Below are 21,592 nucleotides of genomic sequence, written 5' to 3'. Positions count from 1 at the left end.
CAGGAATGAAAACAAAGGAGGAGAGAGACGGAGATAATGAATCAAACATAAATCTCCCAAAAGCTAAGACCAGGAAATATGACAAAGCGTATGTAGCGCTTGGCTTCACAGCAACTGCAGTGGGAGACGAGGAAATATCGGTATGTTTACTGTGTCTAAAAATGTTGGCAACAGCCAGCATGAAGCCAAATAAATTAAGGCATAACTTAAACACATCACAACCCAATCACACTGATAAGCCACTTGAGTTTTTCCAGCATAAATATGCCAAATATTGCAAACAATTGTCCTAGCGGAGAGTTGGGGTGTGTGCAAAATGTTTACTTCTTCCTAGGGGGGGGGGGGGGCGTAATAGAAAACAATTGAGAAACACTGCTCTAAACACACACGTAAAACTCAAAACATGAGAGGTAAGTTTGTAAGCATACTCTATCTATATTTCATTTGTAAATCTTTATAAGGTTAAATAATTTAACATGATGTTAAAACTTTTATTGTAAATGTTCAACTTAAATGTTTTGTAAATATACGCACACTTCATTATTTTTATGCAATCTTTTAGGTAAGGGAAAGCAAGCTAGTTTACAGAAAATTGTAATCTACATATACATACAATTTAAACAGAAACAAAACATGATTAATAGGCAAGAATCCACAAAAAGTCATTATGAGAGAACACAATCCCTGGTACACTGAAGCAATAATGTGCCTCTTGTGCCTCAAATACAAAAGTTGCTAAAAGTCAATCCAGACTGCTGGGAATAACTTTCCCACTTTACAGATTATTTAAGGCTTTTTAAAAGGACTTATGTGCTAATAGAGAGAAAGTTCCCGGGCATAAATAGAAACTTCCTAGGTTCTGTTAAACAGTTATTTAGAGCAGTGTTTCCCAACCTTTTTTGAGCCGCGGCACATTATTCATATTTTCAAAATCCTGGGGAACATTGAAGGGGGGGCGGGGCGGGGGCTAAAGAAAAGTTTGGACAAAAAACCCCTCTCTCTTCCTCCCTTTCGCTCTATTTCTCCCTCTTTCTCTCTTTTCCTTCCTTCCCTTCTTTCTCTCTCTCCATCCCTTTCTTTCTTTCTTCCTCTCTTTTTTGCTCTCTTTCTCTCTCCCTACTTCCCTTCCTCTATGTCTTTCTCTCTCCCTTGCTCTCTCTCTCTCTCTCTTGCTATCTCTTTCTTGCTTTTTTCTCTCTTTCTTGCTCTCTCTCTCTTTCACTGTCTCTTGCTATATGTCTTTTTCTTTCTCTTTGCCTCTCTTGCTATCTCTCTTTCTTTCTCTCTCTTTCTTTCTCTCTCTCTCTTTCTCTCTCTCTCTGCCTCTCTTGCTATGTCTCTCTTTCTCTCTTGCTATGTCTCTCTTTCTTTCTCTCTCTCTCTCTGCCTCTCTTATATGTCTCTCTTTCTTTCTTTCTCTCTCTCTCTCTCAGCTGACTGCAAGCGGGAGCCCTGATGGCGGCAGCTGGATGTGCTGCTGGACGGCGTATATGCCAGGCCCGCAGCGCCAGCATGTACGGCATCCAGCAGCACTTCCAACTGCCACCGTCGGTGCCTCCACCCTGGAGCTCTCCCCGCGACTGCCTGCGGCCGCTGCCATCTCCCCATAACTGCCACCTCCCGCGACTGCCTGCGGCCGCTGCAGCCACCAACCCCCCCCACTCCCACCGCCATCTCCCCGCGACTGGCTGCGCCGCTGCAGCTGCCACCACCCCCCGCTCCCACCGCCAGTGCCCTCCCGCCGGGCCCCAAAGGACACTTGCCGCCGACGCCAGGGAAGCTCCAGCTGGGCGGGGCGCTGCCGGTGCCTCCGACTTCCCGGCTCCTGCCCGATGCCGCAGTTTCTGGCGCTCTCCTGCTGGGCCCCAAAGAAGGGAGGCGGGAAAAAGGCACGAAGAATGAACCTCTCCTTCTTCCTGCCTTCCTTCTTTGGGGCCCAGCAGGAAAGCGCCAGAAACCGCGGCATCGGGCAGGAGCCGGGAGGTCGGACGCACCGGCAGCGCCCCGCCCAGCTGGAGCTTCCCTAGGTGCTTCGCGGCACACCGGTTGGGAAACGCTGATTTAGAGCACTCAACACTAGTTGAAGAATTCATATTACAGTATTTAGAGTAAATCCAAGTGGAGAACTGCTATAGTTAATACAAGGTTTTCCAAGCCTGAATAGCTAAGACTGAATCTTTAGTTAAGAAAAAGTGGCCAGATTTTTCCGGCAGATTGTTCTAGTCATCAATTGTTATAAATAAAAAGTGGAATCAAAAATAGTCCCAAGCATAACATTTTTGCCCTATATGGTAGAGAGCAAGAGCCCTTCAAAATGCCTAACAATTGGTCTCTAAAGAAAATCTCAATTGAAATGCTCCATCTACAATGGAAATATAATATCACTGTGCTAAATTACAATTTTCAGGATTCCCAATCATCATGGCTCAAAAAGCTAAAATGTTTAAATGGACCCGAGTTGCATTTTTACCTCGGACAAAATAACTGTTAGGCAACAATGAAACATCAATGATAACTGAGCAACAAAATGAACATCCAAGTCAAAGAGTAAATCTCAAGGCCTGCAAAACTAAAACTTGATAGCTCTTATTTTAATTTAATTATGATTAATTTAATTTAATCATATTTTTCACTATGTGTTGAGAGTTTCCTGAAAGAGGACATGAATTTTGGGAAGAAAGCTGAATGCTAATTTAATGATAACACACACAGGTACCCAATTCATAAAATTATTTCCCTAAAAGTGAGGGACTATGGAGATAGTTTGGGATACAAGATATCACATAAATGGTATTCATAATGGAACAATTACACTGGTCAACAGAAAAAAAATCATCAGCAAAGGTAATACAGTGGTACCTCTACTTAAGAACGCCTCTACTTAAGAACTTTTCTAAATAAGAACCGGGTGTTCAAGATTTTTTTGCCTCTTCTTAAGAACCATTTTCTACTTAAGAACCTGAGCCCGGAAAAAATTCCCAGGAAATTTGAGAGCGGCATGAAGGCCTGGCCTGTTTCCTGCCATTCCCCCTTTAATCCCGGCCATTTTGGGCTTTTCTGGGCTGCCAGAGGAGCCTTTTGGTGGCACTTAAGGAGGCTTTGGCAGTCCGGAGCGAAGAAAGCATTTTCCTTTCTGCGGGCGCTTGGAGAGGGAATAAACCTCTTCCTCCACCCACCCAAATCCCAAGCTTTTCTTTCTTTCCTAATGAGTTTGTATGCATTATTTGCTTTTACATTGGTTCCTATGGGAAAAATTGTTTCTACAGTGTACTTACAAACTTTTCTACTTAAGAACCTGGTCACGGAACGAGTTAAGTTCTTAAGTAGAGATACCACTGTACAGGGGTCGACAAAGTTGTTCAGAATCTAGGAGCCAGCCAAAAAATTTAGGAGCCAGAATTTTTTTTAAGCAAACTTGGTTTTTAATTTAACAAAAAAAACATTACAAACGTTATAAACCAGTGTTTCCCAACCTTTTTTGAGCCGCGGCACATTATTCGTATTTTCAAAATCCTGGGGAACACTGAAAGGGGGGGGGGGGGCGGGCTAAAGAAAAGTTTGGACAAAAAAACCCTCTCTCTTTCTCCCTTTCGCTCTATTTCTCCCTCTTTCTCTCTTTTCCTTCCTTCCCTTCATTCTCTCTCTCCATCCCTCTTTCTTTCTTCCTCTCTTTTTTGCTCTCTTTCTCTCTCCCTCCTTCCCTTCCTCTATGTCTTTCTCTCTCCCTTGCTCTCTCTCTGTCTCTCTTGCTATCTCTTTCTTGCTTTTTTCTCTTTCTCTTGCTCTCTCTCTCTCTTTCACTGTCTTGCTATATGTCTCTTTCTTTCTCTTTGCCTCTCTTGCTATCTCTCTTTCTCTCTCTGTCTCTCTTGCTATGTCTCTCTTTCTTTCTCTTTCTCTCTCTCTCTGTGCCTCTCTTGCTAAGTCTCTCTTTTTCTCTTGCTATGTCTCTCTTTCTTTTTCTCTCTCTGCCTCTCTTGCTATGTCTCTCTTTCTATTTCTTTCTCTATCTCTCTTTCTCTGCCTCTCTTGCTGTCTCTCTTTCTTGCTCTGTCTCTCTTTCTCTGCCTCTCTTGCTATGTCTCTCTTTCTCTCTTTCTCTGCCTCTTATATGTCTCTCTTTCTCTCTCTCTCTCAGCTGACTGCAAGCGGGAGCCCTGACGGCGGCAGCTGGACGTGGTGCTGGACACCGTATATGCCAGGCACGCAGCGCCAGCATGTACGACGTCCAGCAGAACGTCCAACCGCCACCGTCAGGGCTCCCACTTGCAGTCAGCTGAGAGAGAGCGAGCGAGCGATCCCTCTCGCCGCCGCCATCTCCCCCGACGCCCCCCCCCCCCCGCTCCCATCGGACACTTGCCGTCGACGAAAGAGGAGCTCCAGCTGGGCGGGGCGCTGCCGGTACTTCCGTCCTGGGGCTTCCGCTCGCAGCTGTCCCCCGCCTCCTGCTCGATGCCGCGGTTTTCGGCGCTGGCCTGCTGGGCCCCAAAGAAAGAAGGCGGGAAAAAGGTGCGAAGAATGGAGCTCTCCTTCTTCCTGCCTTCTTTCTTTGGGGCTCAGCAGGAGCGCGGCATCAAGCAGGAGACAGCTGCGAGCGGGAGTACCGGCAGCGCCCCGCCCAGCTGAAGAACACCGCCGCGGAACACCGGTTGGGAAACGCTGAGGCGCCAGACAACATTTTCTAGGCGCCACTGGCGACCAGGCGCCTGGGTTTGTCGAACCTTGCCACTGTATGTTTGTTTTATGGCGTTTGATGCGCTGATTCCAAAAATATACTTAGTTTTGCTCTATCACATAGAACACTTTTGTTATTACATTATTTATACATTTTCACTGTATGTGGTAATTACTGGTTTCTTAATGTCGCCAGTATATTTCCTATTCCTTATAATAATGATGTTGCTCCATGGAAACTATACCTGCTACAGAAAAACTATATACATTTTTGAAATCAGAACAAAAAATGATTCCGCAAAGTACAAGGTCGACGGCGATGATTACAAAAAATATTTTTTGTACACCTGTGTTACTGGCTTTTTAATGTCACCAGTATATTTCCTGCATTGCATTGGCATCCTTCCTCCTCCAAAGACCATGGTATCATGCTCTGGAAAAGTACAAGGGCAACTGCAATGATTAGAAATTATATTTTTTGGTAGACCTGTGCTATTTGATGCAGTTTCAGCTGGATGCAAAAACAGAGAGCCATATATCTGCAATATGAAGGGATATTCAGATGGATCTAAAACCTAAGTCAATTCTAGTAGAAATAGTGGTTAACTTTTATTCTTTTTAAATTGTTTGTGTTTGAATTCTACTAGGGTTGGTTTTTTCTTTTTCATTTCTTGTGCATTGCTGAATCATGAGGTTGACGCAGAGTATGAATTCAATTAACAGAAATAAAAGGGCGGGTGGGGGCAATGGAAAGCACCTTACCTGCTACATTCAAGTTCCTTAGGCCATCCAATTTCGAACATGTCTATCATCTTTTTACAGTCCTCATACACTCTTGCACAAAGGCTCCGGCAAGGCTGTACAACGCGTGTTTGTTCAAAGCAAGCAGGCACAAAGGCTTTACACAGAAATGCGTGGACATCTGGAGAGCACTGAAGATTCAGTAGAGGGAGAAAGAGCTTTGGGAGAAGAAAATGAGACGTGGATTAGCGTACAAAGAAAATTCAGAACAAATTGAGAAGGAAGAGTGGCTTTAATCTTTTTTCCCTAAACAATGTCGTCTGGCAGGCCCCAGGGGAAGAGCCTTCTCTGTGGCGGCCCCGGTCCTCTGGAATCAACTCCCCCCGGAGATTAGAACTGCTCCCACCCTCCTTGTCTTCCGTAAACTACTTAAGACCCACCTATACCGCCAGGCATGGGGGATTTGAGATACCTTTCCCCCAGGCTTATTATAATTTATGTTTGGTATGTATGTGCTGTTTGGTTTTTAATTATGATAGGGTTTTTAGTTTTTTTAATATTAGATTTGTGCCAGTATAATATTGTTTTTTATCGTTGTTGTGAGCCGCCCCGAGTCTTCGGAGAGGGGCGGCATACAAATCTAATAAATTATTATTATTTTTTCCCTTTCCTTTTTTCCCTTTCCTTTTCTGAAAGACTACCAGCTTTAAGACTACAGTATAATGACTTCTAACATTTTATAATATTTTAGTAAGACTGATACCCCCAAAAAATCCCATCACAGTTGTTTTCATAAAAAGCCCCCACAGAATGGGTTTTCACCTCTCAATTAACTTCTTCTGAAACTTCCATTTCTGACAAGAAAAATATTCCAGCAACATGATTTCACTGAGATTACTAGCAACAGTTGAAGTGTACCAAACAGGTTTTATTATGAACCAAAATTAAAATTATAAGGGGGGGCAGCGCAATCAGAGACTGAAAATGTTGTGCTGCAGGGGTTAGGCAAGGTAATAATCTCCTCACCTTTTAACACATAGATTGTACGCACAGATTGACTCCATCCATCAAATGCCCCATGGGGGATTGAGAGCAAGAAAGAGCAGGCAGATGTTTTCATATCCACCTGCACTCGAAGATGAGGCATATTAATTGGCCCCATTAATTATAGTCCAGGTTTCTACGGCAAAGCTTATAAACTGTATATTTAAAGTCGATTCTCTTGTATAATCACACTGAACATGTGTTAATTAAATATACTTAGTTCCAATGCTTAATATGCCACAGTTTTGACCTCTTCATCTTGCAACAGGTGACTTTTTCTAAAACATCAGGATAGATGTTTATCTAATTAATGTTATTTTGTTCATTGTATTCAAAGGCCACCAAGAAAATAGCATTTTCCTTTAATTTGGGTATCCATTGTATGGGCCAAATGAAAACATTCTATTGCACAATAAACCACATTTCCTGATAAACACCCCCCCCCCCCCCCAAAAGCCCGTGTAGGAAAACAAATACAACTTGAATTGTTGAGAAAGAAAGACTGAGAATGCTCTAAGACAGGATACACAAATTATGCCATGCTATACACAACATGCATTAGCAGCTACAGTATACTGAATTAAACATTTTATATAACTATTATATTCATGTCAAATATGTACAAAAAACTTAACATGTTAGCAATTTAGGGAGAAAGCATAGGTGCACACAGATGGGGAACAGCAATTTCGTTGTCTTAAATCTGTGACTTGTTTTCAACTAACATTTGGCCTCTGGATCCAAAAATAACCACAGTTTTCATCTATCATGTCAACTTTTTAAGCTGCAGGATACCCTCAAAAGTCATACAAATTGTGCATATAAAGGAAAGTAAAAACGTACCAATATACTGTTTACAAAGAATAAATTTATTCATCCAAGGCTACAATAGTTACTGCAAGTTAAATCGTGTTCATACAAATAGTTGTTTTTTTTATCGAAGGGTAATTATACATATTAAGGTAAAAATGTTCGCTTATAGCTTTTTCTGGAGTGTTTAATCTGAGGACATTTTCACTTGATGCTCCAACAATAGTCAGCCATCATATGTACATCCTTGATCCCGTGCCTCCATGACCTTCAAATCTTGGTGGAATTGCTCACCCTGTTAGTCACTGACTGCACCAAGATTTTCTGGGAAGTTAGCAAGATAGCTATGTAAAAACTACAATTTGATGCTCATGTTGCAACCCCATAATTCTCACAGAGTGTAGAGAAAAAACGTGACGTGGTAGAAGACAGCTAACTACAGTTTTGAAACCAGCATGCCTAATTTAACTATATAAAAGCTCAAAAATCAAACTCAACAGAAATTGTGTTACAAATTGTTCCCCAGTATAATTGGGAAAGCAGCAATACAATAATTTAAATGTTCAATAGTTTAAATGTTCAGGAACTTGTGTGATGATAAATATAGGCCTTCCACAGTGGCCTTCCTTAACTCAAATCCACTCTTGATATTGTAAGCATAGAAACAGAAGCAATTTGTTTTCCAAAGGTCTTCTACACATATGGTACAATTGCCTTCCTCTTTTCCATTTAGCTGCTTCTGTTCTTTTTGTGTGTTTGTGTGTACACTTCAAGTGTCTTTGATGAAGTCCTATCTAGGATTTTAGACATTGTTTACCATTGCCTCCTTTCTAGGATTAAAGAAAGGGATTGGCCCAAAGTCACCCAATTGGCTTTGTGCCTAAGGTGGAACAAAACTCTCGCTCTCCAGCTTTCTTACCTGGTGCCTTAAACACTACATCAAATGGACTCCAACTGAAACAAAAAGTATTACGGTATTCAAATGTTGTTTGAGTTATCTATCAGTCATGAGAGTTTCCCTTTCGCCTATTAAAACTATTTTCCCTTCTAAATTAACATCTTAAAATGTTTTTGTTGATTTTCCATATGTTAATGCCTTGATAATAAAGGTCTTAAGTGTTCAGCTTTTTTCAGTGGCTCAACAGATTTTCAAACTGTATTCTGCAAAATTCAAGTGATTCATGAGAAGCTAAGGGCAATATATACATTCATACATACATACATACATACATGTATACATACATACGTAGTGTATATAAACATACACACACTGCACACAAATTAGATTGTTAGATCTCTTCATCAGAGTCCGGGGATTTTTTTTCAAGAAATTTACAAGTTCAATGGTCTGAAAAGATTTGTAAAATCTGGTTTAAAAGATTCACTTCTATTTTCTACCTGATTCACATTGAAACTTGCCTAAAGAAGCTTGCCCATTTTACCAGTTTTTGTGAGGTACAACACAACTCATATTAGCAGTTAATGCTAGATAAATCAGACCATGATACAAGAAACCAAATCTGACTGATTTGCACTGTCAATCATTTGTCTATAGGAGTCTTTTCTTTTTAAATCTCTTCCATAGACAAGAAAAGTACATCAGTTGAATCACTTGTTATTGGGCAATAACTTGTTCTGTTACACACTTGTTCCTAGAAGACATCTTGCTTCATGAATTGATGGATCTGCCTATATACCCTTGTTTCAATAGCGCCTAACAGTGAATACTCTCATCTTCTTATACTGCATAATTGCATTATTTTTAACATCTCTTGTCTGCACCATCTTTTTCCTTAAAACACCCAGAGACTGTTTCAAGGTTGGAAAGCTGTTAAGAGTTTGAGCATTACAGAAAGCCCTCTATTATCTTGTGTCTGGTTGTTATTCTCACCCGCTCTTCTTTATGGAGAGTTGTTTCTATACCAAGCTTCAGTTCTATACCATGCCTCAGTTCTATACCATGCCTCAGTTCTAGTGTCTCCTTTCTTTGAAATAATAAATTATCATAATTTCTCATCAACTGAGAAACGATAAATTCTCATAATTTCTCATCAACTGAAAATGGTTCCTTCAAGGGTATTTTTCTTCATTTGCTGTAACACAACCCTAGTTGTTTTCAGAGCAAGAAGATAAAGTTGCATGAAGCATGGATGTTACAATAACATTTTCGCTTTTTCGTCATTCTTCTTTCTGTTATCAGTTATAAAGAGGCTTGTATTTCTCATTCCTTTCTCTGGCCTCTTCATGTTATTCAAATACCAACTCTAAACTTACAAGGACTTCCAATGCTTCAAGTAAATTCTTGCTAGCTCTGTTAGCTCAGCCACTGCTGCATGAATTTATCCAGCTTAATTCCATAAGAAGGAATCAGCCAGTCTTTACAACGGCCAATCAGTAGCTCCCAGGACCTACCTACCCTGTTTAGAAACATAGAAGATTGACGGCAGAAAAAGACCTCATGGTCCATCTAGTCTGCCCTTATACTATTTCTTGTATTTTATCTTAGGATGGATATGTTTATCCAAGGCATGTTTAAATTCAGTTACTGCGGATTTACCAACCACGTCTGCTGGAAGTTTGTTCCAAGCATCTACTACTCTTTCAGTAGTTTCCCACAAAGTAAGACACCCCCTGATAATAAGCCCATTCGGGCTTTTGAGTACATGGCAATACGGCCAAGCACTTTTTTCAGAAAAATATAAGACAGGGTTTTATTTTCAGGGAAACATGGTATCAAATATTCAGTGTGTTCCTCTCCCCAGCTGTGTAAAACAATCCCTCAAAAGACACAGCTCTTTTGTCACTTTTGTTTTTGTTATTGTTGTGAGGCACTCCGAGTCTCCGGAAAGGGGCGGCATGCAAATCTAATAAATAATAATAATAATAATAATAATAATTATTATTATTATTATTATTATTATTATTATTATATATAACTATATATATATATATATACATAGTTTATGTATGGTATGTTTGTGTTGTGTTGTATGATTTTTAAATGTGGGGTTTTAGATAATTCTTAATATTAGATTTGTTACATTGTATACTGTTATTATTGTTGTGAGCCGCCCCGAGTCTTTGGAGAGGGGCGGGATACAAATCTAATTAATAAATAAATAAGTAAATAAATAAATAAATAAAAATAATTATTTGTTTGTTTATTTATTTATGGGATTTGTATGCCCCCCCTCTCCAGAGACTCGGGGCGGCTAACAGCGACAATAAAACAGTGTACAATAGTAATTTGGTATTGATGATTAAAAATCAATTAATATAAAAAGCAAACATACATACATACATACATACCATGCATAGAATTGTAAAGGCCTAGGGGGAAAGAGGATCTCAATTCCCCCATGCCTGGCGGCAGAGGTGGGTTTTAAGTTGTTTACGAAAGGCAAGGAGGGTGGGGGCAGTTCTAATCTCTGGGGGGAGTTGGTTCCAGAGAGTCGGGGCCGCCACAGAGAAGGCTCTTCCCCTGGGTCCCGCCAGGCGACATTGCTTAGTTGACGGGACCCGGAGAAGATCCACTCTGTGGGACCTAACTGGTCGCTGGGATTCGTGCAGCAGAAGGCGGTCCCTGAGGTAATCTGGTCCGGTGCCATGAAGGGCTTTATAGGTCATAACCAACACTTTGAATTGTGACCGGAAACTGATCGGCAACCAATGCAGACTGCGGAGTGTTGGTGTAACATGGGCATATTTGGGAAAGCCCATGATTGCTCTCGCAGCTGCATTCTGCACGATCTGAAGTTTCCGAACATTTTTCAAAGGTAGCCCCATGTAGAGAGCGTTACAGTAGTCAAGCCTCGAGGTGATGAGGGCATGAGTGACCGTGAGCAGTGACTCCCGGTCCAAGTAGGGTCGCAACTGGTGCACAAGGCGAACCTGGGCAAACGTCCCCCTCGCCACAGCTGAAAGATGTTTCTCTAATGTGAGCTGTGGATCGAGGAGGACGCCCAAGTTGCGAACCTTCTCTGAGGGAGCCAGTGATTCTCCCCCCAGGGTAATGGATGGACAGATGGAGTTGTCCTTGGGAGATAAGATCCACAGCCACTCCGTCTTGTCTGGGTTGAGTTTGAGCTTGTTGACACTCATCCAGGCCCTAACATCCTCCAGGCACCGGCCCATCACTTCCACTGCTTCGTTGGCTGGACATGGGGTGGAGATGTATAACTGGGTATCATCGGCGTATTGATGATACCTCACCCCATGCCCTTGGATGATCTCACCTAGCGGTTTCATATAGATATTAAATAGCAGGGGGGAGAGGACCGATCCCTGAGGCACCCCACAAGGGAGAGACCTAGAGGTCGACCTCTGATCCCCTACTAACACCAACTGCGACCGACCAGAGAGGTATGAGGAGAACCACTGAAGAACAGTGCCTCCCACTCCCAACCCCTCTAGTCGGTGCAGAAGGATACCATGGTCGATGGTATCGAAAGCCGCTGAGAGGTCAAGAAGCACCAGGACAGAGGACAAGCCCTGGGCCTGCCAGAGATCATCCATCAATGCGACCAAAGCAGTTTCCGTGCTGTAGCCGGGCCTGAATCCAGACTGCTGAGGACCTAGATATTATTAGTCTCTTCCTCCCATTCCACTCACTGACCAAATTCCCACAGGTGTGGGTTGCTCCCCCAACACTTTACTCTTAGATTATCCACGACTGACCTTTCCAGATTCCTAAGAGGTCAGTAAGGGGCGTGCATAAGTGCACTAGAGTGCCTTCCATCCCCTGTCTTATTGCTCTCCAACATCTCCTATACCTTTCTTCTATTTCTATATTTCTTCTATTCTTTCATTGATATATTTTATTGCTATATCTCCTCTTCTATTCTTTCTTAGATATATTTTTCTATGATATATCCTCTATAACCTCCATTATGTATTTACTATACGTATACCCACTATAACCCTCATTGTGTGATGGACAAAAATCAATCAATCAATAAAATAAATAAATAAATAAATAGTTGTGTGAACTGATAGCGACGGGAGGCTCCACCCATCTGTCTGGGACAGTTCTGCGCATGCGAACCGGTAGTAACAGGTTTTAGAACCCACTACTGGTGTGGCTTCAACACCTAAACTGAATCTAGTTCCCTGCCCCGACCTATTTAAAATGCCAATTTTGGTTCTTAAAATCTTCCCAGTTGTAAAAAGCAGCCTAAGTTGGGGAATGGGAGATGGAATTTTTCATGCAATGCCTACATTAATCCTTAACCCAGGAGGTACCTTAAGGGCAGCCCATTTTGCTGATTAAAGTCTTCCTTAGAAGACTTCAATTGGACTTACTCCTGTATAATTGTACTTAAAATTGCAGCTTTAAAAAGCATGCTCAATGCTTAAATCTTTCATCTTTGTTTCTACATGTGTTGACTTGCCTCAATTACCATACAAGGTATAAAATGAGTGCTCAAATGCTATTTATTTTTGTGCATGTGTACATGGCTTTTTTATAATTAGATTGAAACAATTATTCAAATAATTTTAATTGATAATAAAGGCATGTATTAGTATCCTGTGTCCACCTTCAATTGCCAGCATGATGTTCTTCTGCAAAACTCTCCCTTACATCCAAATATAGTGGTACCTCTACTTACAAACTTATTTCGTCCCATGACCAGGTTCTTAAGTAGAAAAGTTTGTAAGAAGAAGCAATTTTTTCCCATAGGAATCAATGCAAAGGCAAATAATATGTGCGATTGGGGAAACCATCGGGAGGGTGGAGGCCCTGTTTCTTCCCAGGAGAGTCCTAGAGAGGCCCCGTGGAGGCTTCTCCCTGACTTTTCCAGACCTGTTTCCTCCCAGAAGATTCCTAGAGAGGCCCCATGGAGGCTTCTCTCCACCTTTTCCAGTCCTGTTTCCTCCCACGAGATTCCTAGAGAGGCCCCACAGAGGCTTCTCCCTGCCTTTTCCGGTTACAGTTTTGGAGGCTCGGGTTTGTAAGTGGAAAATGGTTCTTGAGAAGAGGCAAAAAAATCTTGAACACCCGGTTCTTATCTAGAAAAGTTTGTAAGTAGAGGAGTTCTTACCACTGTATACATATTTAGTATACAGCATAGTATATTTAGTAGATGGCCATTATTAATGGGCAGATGATTTAAATGCATCGGACATATTTCTACCAGATTTGAATATACAGCAGAAGGAAACATCAACTGCAATCCACATCTAGACCTTTATAGATAGCAATTAGTTTTTATGCAGGCAGATGCTTGAAGGCCCAAGGATATCCCATAAGAGACTACTTGCTATAAAAACCAAGAAGCTTTCAGTCTGATGATTAAAATACCTCAGTTGAGAAGCCAATACAGAAAATTAAACATAGATTCACGCAGGATACATAAATAGCTGTTTTTGAAACTATTTCAGGTGAAAACCTATCTCTAGATTGATAAGAATTATTATTTTGATTTTTAAAACATTAAAATATTTTATATTTAATTGATTTTTAAACTCATGGAATTGACATTTAAGAAAAAGAAAATGTAAGAAAAATTAGCTCATATACTATAATTAGGTAGAAAAATAAGATGCAGTTTACATATGAAAACTTTAGATGTATCAATAATTTTAAAAATTATACTTTCAAAGAAGCCAAATGAAAGAATAGCTGTCAATTTTGAAATGAAAGCATTACCCAGGGGAATGCCTAATCCAGCTGACAATCACGCTTCTCTCAATGGATGCTTAACACAATCCTTTTATGCAGAGCTAACTCATAACAAGTCAGTCCCCAGACAGGTAGACTCTGAACCATTAAGGCTAAATCAACACCTTGACCTGTGTATAAAACGTAATAGGCAACAGGGCAGATCTTTCAATATCATAATGATCATAATTATAATATACCAGTTGGCAACCTAAATACTGCCTTTCTCATCACCAGCTGTATCTTCCCAACACTCTTCAAAAGAAAAATGCAGAATATTTTACAACAACAACAATAATAATAATAATAATAATAATAATAATAATAATAATTTATTGGATTTGTATGCCGCCCCTCTCCGTAGACTTGGGGCGGCTAACAACAATGATAAAAACAGCATGTGACAATCCAATAATAAAACAACTAAAAACCCTTATTATAAAACCAAACATACACACAGACATACCATGCATAACTTGTAATGGCCTAGGGGGAAGGAATATCTCAACTCCCCCATGCCTGGCGGTATAAATGAGTCTTGAGTAGTTTACGAAAGACAGGGAGGGTGGGGGCAATTATAATCTCCAGGGGGAGTTGGTTCCAGAGGGCCGGGGCCGCCACAGAGAAGGCTCTTCCCCTGGGGCCCACCAAACGACATTGTTTAGTCGATGGGACCTGGAGAAGGCCAACTCTGTGGGACCTTATCGGTCGCTGGGATTCGTGCGGTAGCAGGTGGTTCCGGAGGTAGTCTGGTCCAAAGCCAGTAGTGTAATGTAGGGGTTATCAAACTCAATTTCATTGAGGGCTGCATCGGGGTTGTGTTTGCCTTTGGGGGGGCACGGTGTGTGTGGCTGGCTCGACATCCCTTGTGTCAGGGGTGCCTGTGGTGGCCCAAACACTCTCAGTTTTCGGCTGCGACGGTCTCCTGCAACCCTCTGTCAGAGAAACCGGAGCTCATAACGGCCACCAGAGCTCCATTTTCGCTAGCAGAGGCACTGTGACCCAGTCCTTTGTGGTTTCCAGGACAGTCCTATGAGCCAGATCTAAGCATCCTGCAGGCAGATCCAGCCCCGGGTCTTGAGTTTCACACCCCTGGTCTAACGGATCACAATTTGCACAGCCTGAAATACTAAAGGCTCCGTCCCATACCCAAGAAACCAAATGCAGGCATTTATGTTTCCATATCTTGAAAAAGTAAGACTGGAAAACTCAATTAACAGCTCTTGCTCCTACAGGGTGTCCGGGGGAAAAGCATTTTGAAATTCCCCAATATTTCCCTGACATTTCCCTGTAACTTGCGATCTAGCTAAGGTGCGGTCGTAGATTACGTCATACCAAACGGCTAAACCGTGGAGAACTATCAGCAGCTGAGGAAACAAGTTGTTGCCACAGTTATGCTCATTTTTGCTTGACTCTGCCAGGAAGCGCGTTCCTTTTTTTTTTTTAACATGATTTTTCCCTGACTTTTAAACATTTTAATAGTTTGGTTTTTTTCCCTTGATTTATTCCATTTTTTTTTCACAAATTCCCTGATAACTCCCTGATATTTCCCAAACCGCCAATTTCCCTGACATTTTCCTGATTTCCAGGTTTGCTGGACACCCTGTCTTAACACAATAAAAACATTGAAAGTGGAACTGAGTCAAACTGACAAGATATAGAAAAAAATCTGTGTACAGTGTTCCCTCGATTTTCACGGGTTCGAACTTCGCGAATAGCCTATACCACGGGTTTTTTAAAAAAATTAATTTAAAAAAACTTCACGTTTTTTCCCTATACCACGGTTTTTCCCACCATATATCATCACTAAACTAATAATTTTTGCAAATAAATAACAAAAAAAATAATTATTGTTAATAAATAATTATGTTTATAAATATCAGGATCACTAAGTGTCTTATTCAATGGTGAGTACCAGTAATAATGGTGAGTAAATGGTTGTTAAGGGAATGGGAAATGGTAATTTAGGGGTTTAAAGTGTTAAGGGATGGCTTGTAATACTATTCATAGCCAAAAATGGTGTATTTACTTCCGCATCTCTACTTCGCGGAAATTCGACTTTCGCGGGCGGTCTCGGAACGCATCCCCCGCGGAAATCAAGGGAACACTGTATATGTTTAGAAGCAGATTGCAAAGGGAACATCATAGGGAAAGCCTCATATGTTTTCACTGCATTAACTTGACGCACATAATGGGTACTTTAAACTGTTTCTTGAATTACCAGTAAGTAAGGTTTCTAAAATAATAAATTAAGAGCCAGTATGGTTGAATGATTAAGGTGCGGGCCTAGAAATCAGGAGACAGACAATGAGTTCCAATCCTACCTTAGCCATGAAAGCCAACTAGGTGACCTTTGGCTATTCACTCTGTGTCAGTCCAGCCCACCTCATAGGGTTGTTATTGTGGGGAAAACAGGAGGGAGAAAGTAAATTTATTATGTATGCTTACCACCTTGAGTTATAAAGGCAGGATAAGAATTAATAATCTTACATTTTTGTACTGCAAAAGGTATCTGCATTACAGGAAAACTGCTTACAAATAAGGACAAGGACAAAACTCACCTTCAAGTGGGAAGCTGCAGTGTCCTGATCATAATGTCCCATCATATTAGGAAAAAATGTCATGTTGTAAGTCATTCCGGAACATCTTGGGATAATAATGGGCTCACACGTGAACAAACTGTGCCCATAGGTCAAGTTTAAGATTAAACTCCAGATCAGAAGGAAAACGAGGACCCCCATCTTCCCAAAAAATTTGAGCTTCACCATAAGGATTTGGTTTTGGGGGGAGAGTCCTGCTTCCTCTCTCGGGCAGAATATTGACATTCAGAGATTGCATTTGTTGTGTCTCTTCATATTTGCACCAGCGGTGTGCTTTTTAAAAGATCACATTTTCTCCCCAAACTGCAAAGCAACCAAAAGAAAGTGAATCAATGGTCGCTTTTTTAACAGCGTCAGGAATCTTGCAAACAATTAAACAGAAACGAAAATCGCACAAATTTAGAAAGGCAAAGCAGCAGCTTCCTTCTATTTTAGGCCAAACAAAAGAATCCCGGATTTACTCTCTTCTTCAACGAGGGAGCTCAGCTAAAAACCAGTTACTAGCGCACACACACAAAAAACCCCCAAACACAAGCCACTGCATGTTTACTCAACGGCATTCCACTGCATGCAGCGAGATACTCCCCGAGTGTTTAAGAAAGAAAGGCAGCCAGGCGGAGAAACTCTCCGTTCCCAATAGTTACGCACACAGGCTCCAAGCTCGTAGCGAAGCGCCACGCAAACTTTAAAATCAAAAGCGACCACCCGTTGTAAAATCACTCGCGACTTCCCAACAGCCGATTTAGATTTGCGACATAACTAAATGGCAACAGATCGCTCTTTTTTGTCGTACAGCCGGCGGCCCGGGATTGAATAAACAAAACTGTTGCTACCCAAAACGACACCTCCTCGCTGCAAGCATTCCCATGCGCGCAAAGAGCCGCGCGTAAAAAAGGAGAGATAAACTCTAAAGGAAAACTCCCAATAAAAACCAGACTCGGGGAGGCCGTTGCTCGCTTCCCTGCCGCACTCGAGGCCACCTGCGACTCTTTAAGGTCTTACCAGCTTTTCACGCCCCTTATCAGACACCCACACCCACTCACACTTCGGAGCCTACAAAGAATAAAAGTCCCCAAGCGGCCAACTCTTCCAAGCGCGCACGGCGGGAGCCGCCAATGCGTAGCGATTAATTTAATTTAATATTTAATTTAATTTTGTTTAATTCTGTGTCTGTCTACCTATCTGCCTCTCTATCCGTCTGTCTGTCTACTTTCTATCTTTCTATTTTTCTATCTTTCTATCTATCTATCTATCTATCTATCTTATCTATCCATCCATCCTACTTATATGCAGCCTAACTCCCAAGGGTCTCCAACAAGTCAAAGGCATTTTTTAATTAAAAAAAGCTGCATAAAAACATTTCATTAAACATTCTAATCAACATACAGTATGTGCCCTCATATTCACACATGGCGGGATCTAGACATTGCCTCGTTCGACCAACGAACGGCCCCGGTTTGCCCTTCCCCACAGTCTAAAGGCGGGGGGGGGGAACAAAAAAAAGGCGGGGCGAGTTTTCCAAACACCTGCGAGCTGCGACCCCCTCTTCCCCCCCTCAACAATCCGGAGAGAGAGAGAGAGAGCCCCAAAACGCCCCGCGGCTTGAAACCCGAGCAATAGAGGAGAGCGAGGAAGACTTTATAAACCCGGGCGCAAAAAGACGAGCGTTTTGGGAAAGCTTCCCCCCGTGGGGTTCCTGTCGCGGGAGGGGGGGGGAAACATGCGGAGCCCGAGCCAGTCAACTCGAGCTCCTGCCTTCCCTTCTTTGTGTGTGTGAGAGAGATTCCCCCGTCTTCCGACGCCCCCCTTTCCGCCCTCCCGGGAGAGAGGAAAAAAGTGCCAGCGCCGTCCCGGACAAGGCTGCGCCAAAAAACGGGCCGCGCGCGCGCGCTGAGCCGCAGCGGGAGGCGAAAGCCCGCGCGCCCCACCTCACCTGCGCCGGTCCGGGAGGGAGCGAGCGCCGCACCTGGCCGGCCTCGGTGGGGGGGGAGGACATGGCGCACGCCGCCCCGCTCCCTTCGCCGGTCGGATGTGACTTTTAGTGTGGTGTGGTTGTTTTTTTGTTGTTTTTTTCCGCCCCCTGCCGAAAGGAAACGAGGAGAATTCGCCAGTTCGCGCGATATTTGAAAACCGGGAGGCGGAAGGGGGAGGGGGCGCGTGGACACACCTCTCCCCACCCCTCACCTGAATCTCCTCCTGGCTTCCTTTTTCCCCGGGCCGTTCCAAACGCGCGTTCCTTTCTCTCCCCACATGGGAATCCTGTGCGCGCGTGGCTGGAAAGATGAACCTGCTTTGTTGGGATGGCGGGGGAGGGAGGGATTCCGAAGTTAACATTTTTTTACCCTTTGCTTTTAAAAGTGTGTTGTGGCTTTACATCAAGCTTGATGTAAAGTGCTCCAAGTACGACTTTAGTAATCGAGTGGTCGAAGCATAGAACTCACTACCAGATTCTGTAGTGTCATCTCATAATCCCCAAAATTTTACTCTTAGAGTAACTGTCCACTGTTGACCTCTCCAGATTCCTAAGAGGTCAGTAAGGGGCATGCATAAGTGCACCAGCGTGCCTTTCGTCTCCTGTCCTATTGTCTCTATGTTTTACTAACAACATGTATATGAATTATAATAATAATGATGATAATAATAATAATCAAGCTGCAACGACTCTGGCATAAGCCAGTGAAAGTGGTCCCAGTGGTACTTGGCACGCTGGCCGCAATGCCAAAGGATCTCAGTGGACATTTGAAAACCATCGGAATTGTCAAAATCTCCATCTGTCAATTGCAAAAGGCCGCTTTACTGGGATCAGCAAACATAATTCACCGCTACATCACGCAGTCCTAGGTGCTTGGGAAGCACCCGACTGGTGATGAAATACGAAATCTAGCATATGGTGATGATGATAATAATAATAATAATAATAATAATAATAATAATAATTTATTAGATTTGTATGCCGCCCCTCTCTGATATTACAGTACTGTATTTCTAATGGTTTTTCTAATCTTTTATTCATGTATATATTATTATGTTATATATTATTCATGCATGAATATACAGTATCTTCACATACCTATGTTATGTACTAGACCAGTGTTTCCCAACCTTGGCAACTTGGAGATATTTGGACTTCAACTCCCAGAATTCCCCAGCCAGCATTCTCTGGCTGGGGAATTCTGGGAGTTGAAGTCCAGATATCTTCAAGTTGCCAAGGTTGGGAAACACTGTACTAGACAAACAAACAAACAAATACAGTAATAAGTAAGAAATGTAAAATTTTCCTCCGGTGGGAAAAGTTTAGAAAGGTGAGGAGGAGGAAGACTTCAATTTATTTATGTACTGGTATTTGTCAAACAATTATAGGATGGTAGTTTGTACAAATAAAACATTAGATAAGTGATGATAAAAAGTCATGATAGAAAACAGTAGAACGGTAGGATAGGGATGGTAGGCACAATGGTGCACTTATTATGCACGCTCCTTACAGACCTCTTAGAAAGGGGGAGAGGTCAATTGTAGACAGTCTAAGGATAAAGATTTTGGGTTAGGAGTAGAAACCCCAGAGGGTAGTGCATTCCCGGCGTTCGTTACTGAAGTCGTATTTTTTGCAGTCTAGTTTGGAGTGGTTGACATTTAGTTTAAATTGATTTCATGCTTGTGTGTTGTTGCGGTTGAAGGTGAAGTAGTTGCTAACAGGTAGGACCTTTTGGCATATGGTTTTATGAACTATAGTTAAGCCAGAACAAAGACGATGGAGAACGAAGATGATGTAAGTTGTGTAATTGAAGATATCAAGTCTGGCGGAGGAAGGTATTTTGTTGTGAGAGCTTTTCTCAAAATTCGGAGCTTTTATCCCGGCGAGGTAATTTTCCTTTACTTAGGGCTGTGCTTCTCAATTATTTTCTGTGATGCCTCCCCCCACTTAGGAAGAAGTACCGTAAACATTTTGCTCCCCCCCAACTCTCCAATCTGGGCCCCAATGGGGTGAGGCCAGCTTAATCAAGATGATGTTTTGGTGTTGCTGGCCTGGCCCATAAGTGCCGCCTCTGCCGGGCACTCAGTGAATAGTGTGGAAGTGTTGCAGTGCATGAGATTTCGGGAATGAAATGTGCTAACTAGGCGGCCTAGAGCTCCAGCAGCCACAGCGGCAGCTCCGAGTTCTCCCCGCTCAGCCTGCTCCCTGTACCGCATGCCATCTTATCGGCAAGGCAGAAAGAAAAGGCTGCTGCTGGCCCCCTTCTTGAGGGATGGTCAGAGAAAGGAGGGCGAAGAGCAAGCAAGCACTGGCCTCTTCCTAAAGGTAAAATGGGCACCTGCGCCCGCTACTGGGAGGAAACCAGTAGCACTGACAACGGTAGTCCTTCACTGTGTTAAACCATGTCTTAAAAATTGGTAGTGTTGTCATGTCTTGTATTATTATTATTATTATTATTATTATTATTATTATTATTTTATTCATTTATTTTTCAAATGAATAAGCCGCCCCTCTCCTGACAGACTCAGGGTGACGTACAGTAATGGGCAGCCCAAATTTTTACTGCCACATTGTGGGTGTGGCTTATTTTGAGGGTGTGGCTTAATGGTCATGTGACTGGGTAGGAGCAGCTTGCCAGCATTTTGATCAGGTGGGAATGGCTTGAATGATCATAATCAAGGATAAATCTATTCATGTGTAGAAACAGAAAAGGAATCGATCAATAAGTGATCTGATTGCTTATAATTAAAAAAAACAAAGAGACTTTTGGGTGGAAAACAGGAAAAAAAGCTCATGAAGAAAAATAAAAGAAATTCTCTTGCTTCCCCCCCATTGTTGAAAATAATGATATATTGTTAGAACACTAAGAATATATGAAGAATAGATGGAGTGATTGGGTTTTCTCAATGCCCGGAGTTGGGCTGTGTCAAAATCAAATAAATAAATAAATTGTTTTCAAATGTGGGTGATTTACCAGTTTCCTGTTCCCAGGGTAAATACTATCAAAGGAAAAACAATTTGAAAATTAATTTTAAATATTTTTAAAGTCAAAATTCCTGTCTATGGATTCTGGATAAGGATTGCCATAAG

General features: G+C 42.2%; 1 protein-coding gene across 3 annotated transcripts in view; it reads right to left on the bottom strand.

Moving 5' to 3' along the window:
- Nucleotides 1-18,617, bottom strand: part of FZD6 (frizzled class receptor 6) — a 35,348-nt gene extending 16,731 nt beyond the window's left edge. Inside the window, exons 1-3 of one of the 3 annotated variants that reach the window (XM_070748168.1) lie at nt 18,464-18,617; nt 16,492-16,833; nt 5,437-5,633 (exon numbers count right to left, since the gene is read on the bottom strand). In XM_070748168.1, coding sequence (XP_070604269.1) covers nt 5,437-5,633; nt 16,492-16,755 — 461 coding nt within the window. In that variant the 5' untranslated portion in view covers nt 16,756-16,833; nt 18,464-18,617. Of the gene's footprint in view, nt 1-5,436; nt 5,634-16,491; nt 16,834-17,178; nt 17,497-18,463 lie in introns of those variants that run through there. The other 2 variants (XM_070748167.1, XM_070748169.1) reach the window with 2 other exon arrangements.
- Nucleotides 18,618-21,592: the final 2,975 nt, after the last annotated feature.

The sequence above is a fragment of the Erythrolamprus reginae genome, chromosome 3 (genome assembly GCF_031021105.1).
Source record: "Erythrolamprus reginae isolate rEryReg1 chromosome 3, rEryReg1.hap1, whole genome shotgun sequence".
Lineage (NCBI taxonomy): Eukaryota > Metazoa > Chordata > Lepidosauria > Squamata > Dipsadidae > Erythrolamprus > Erythrolamprus reginae.
Note: the sequence above shows the minus strand (reverse complement) of the source record. Positions and strands in the feature narration are given on the sequence as shown.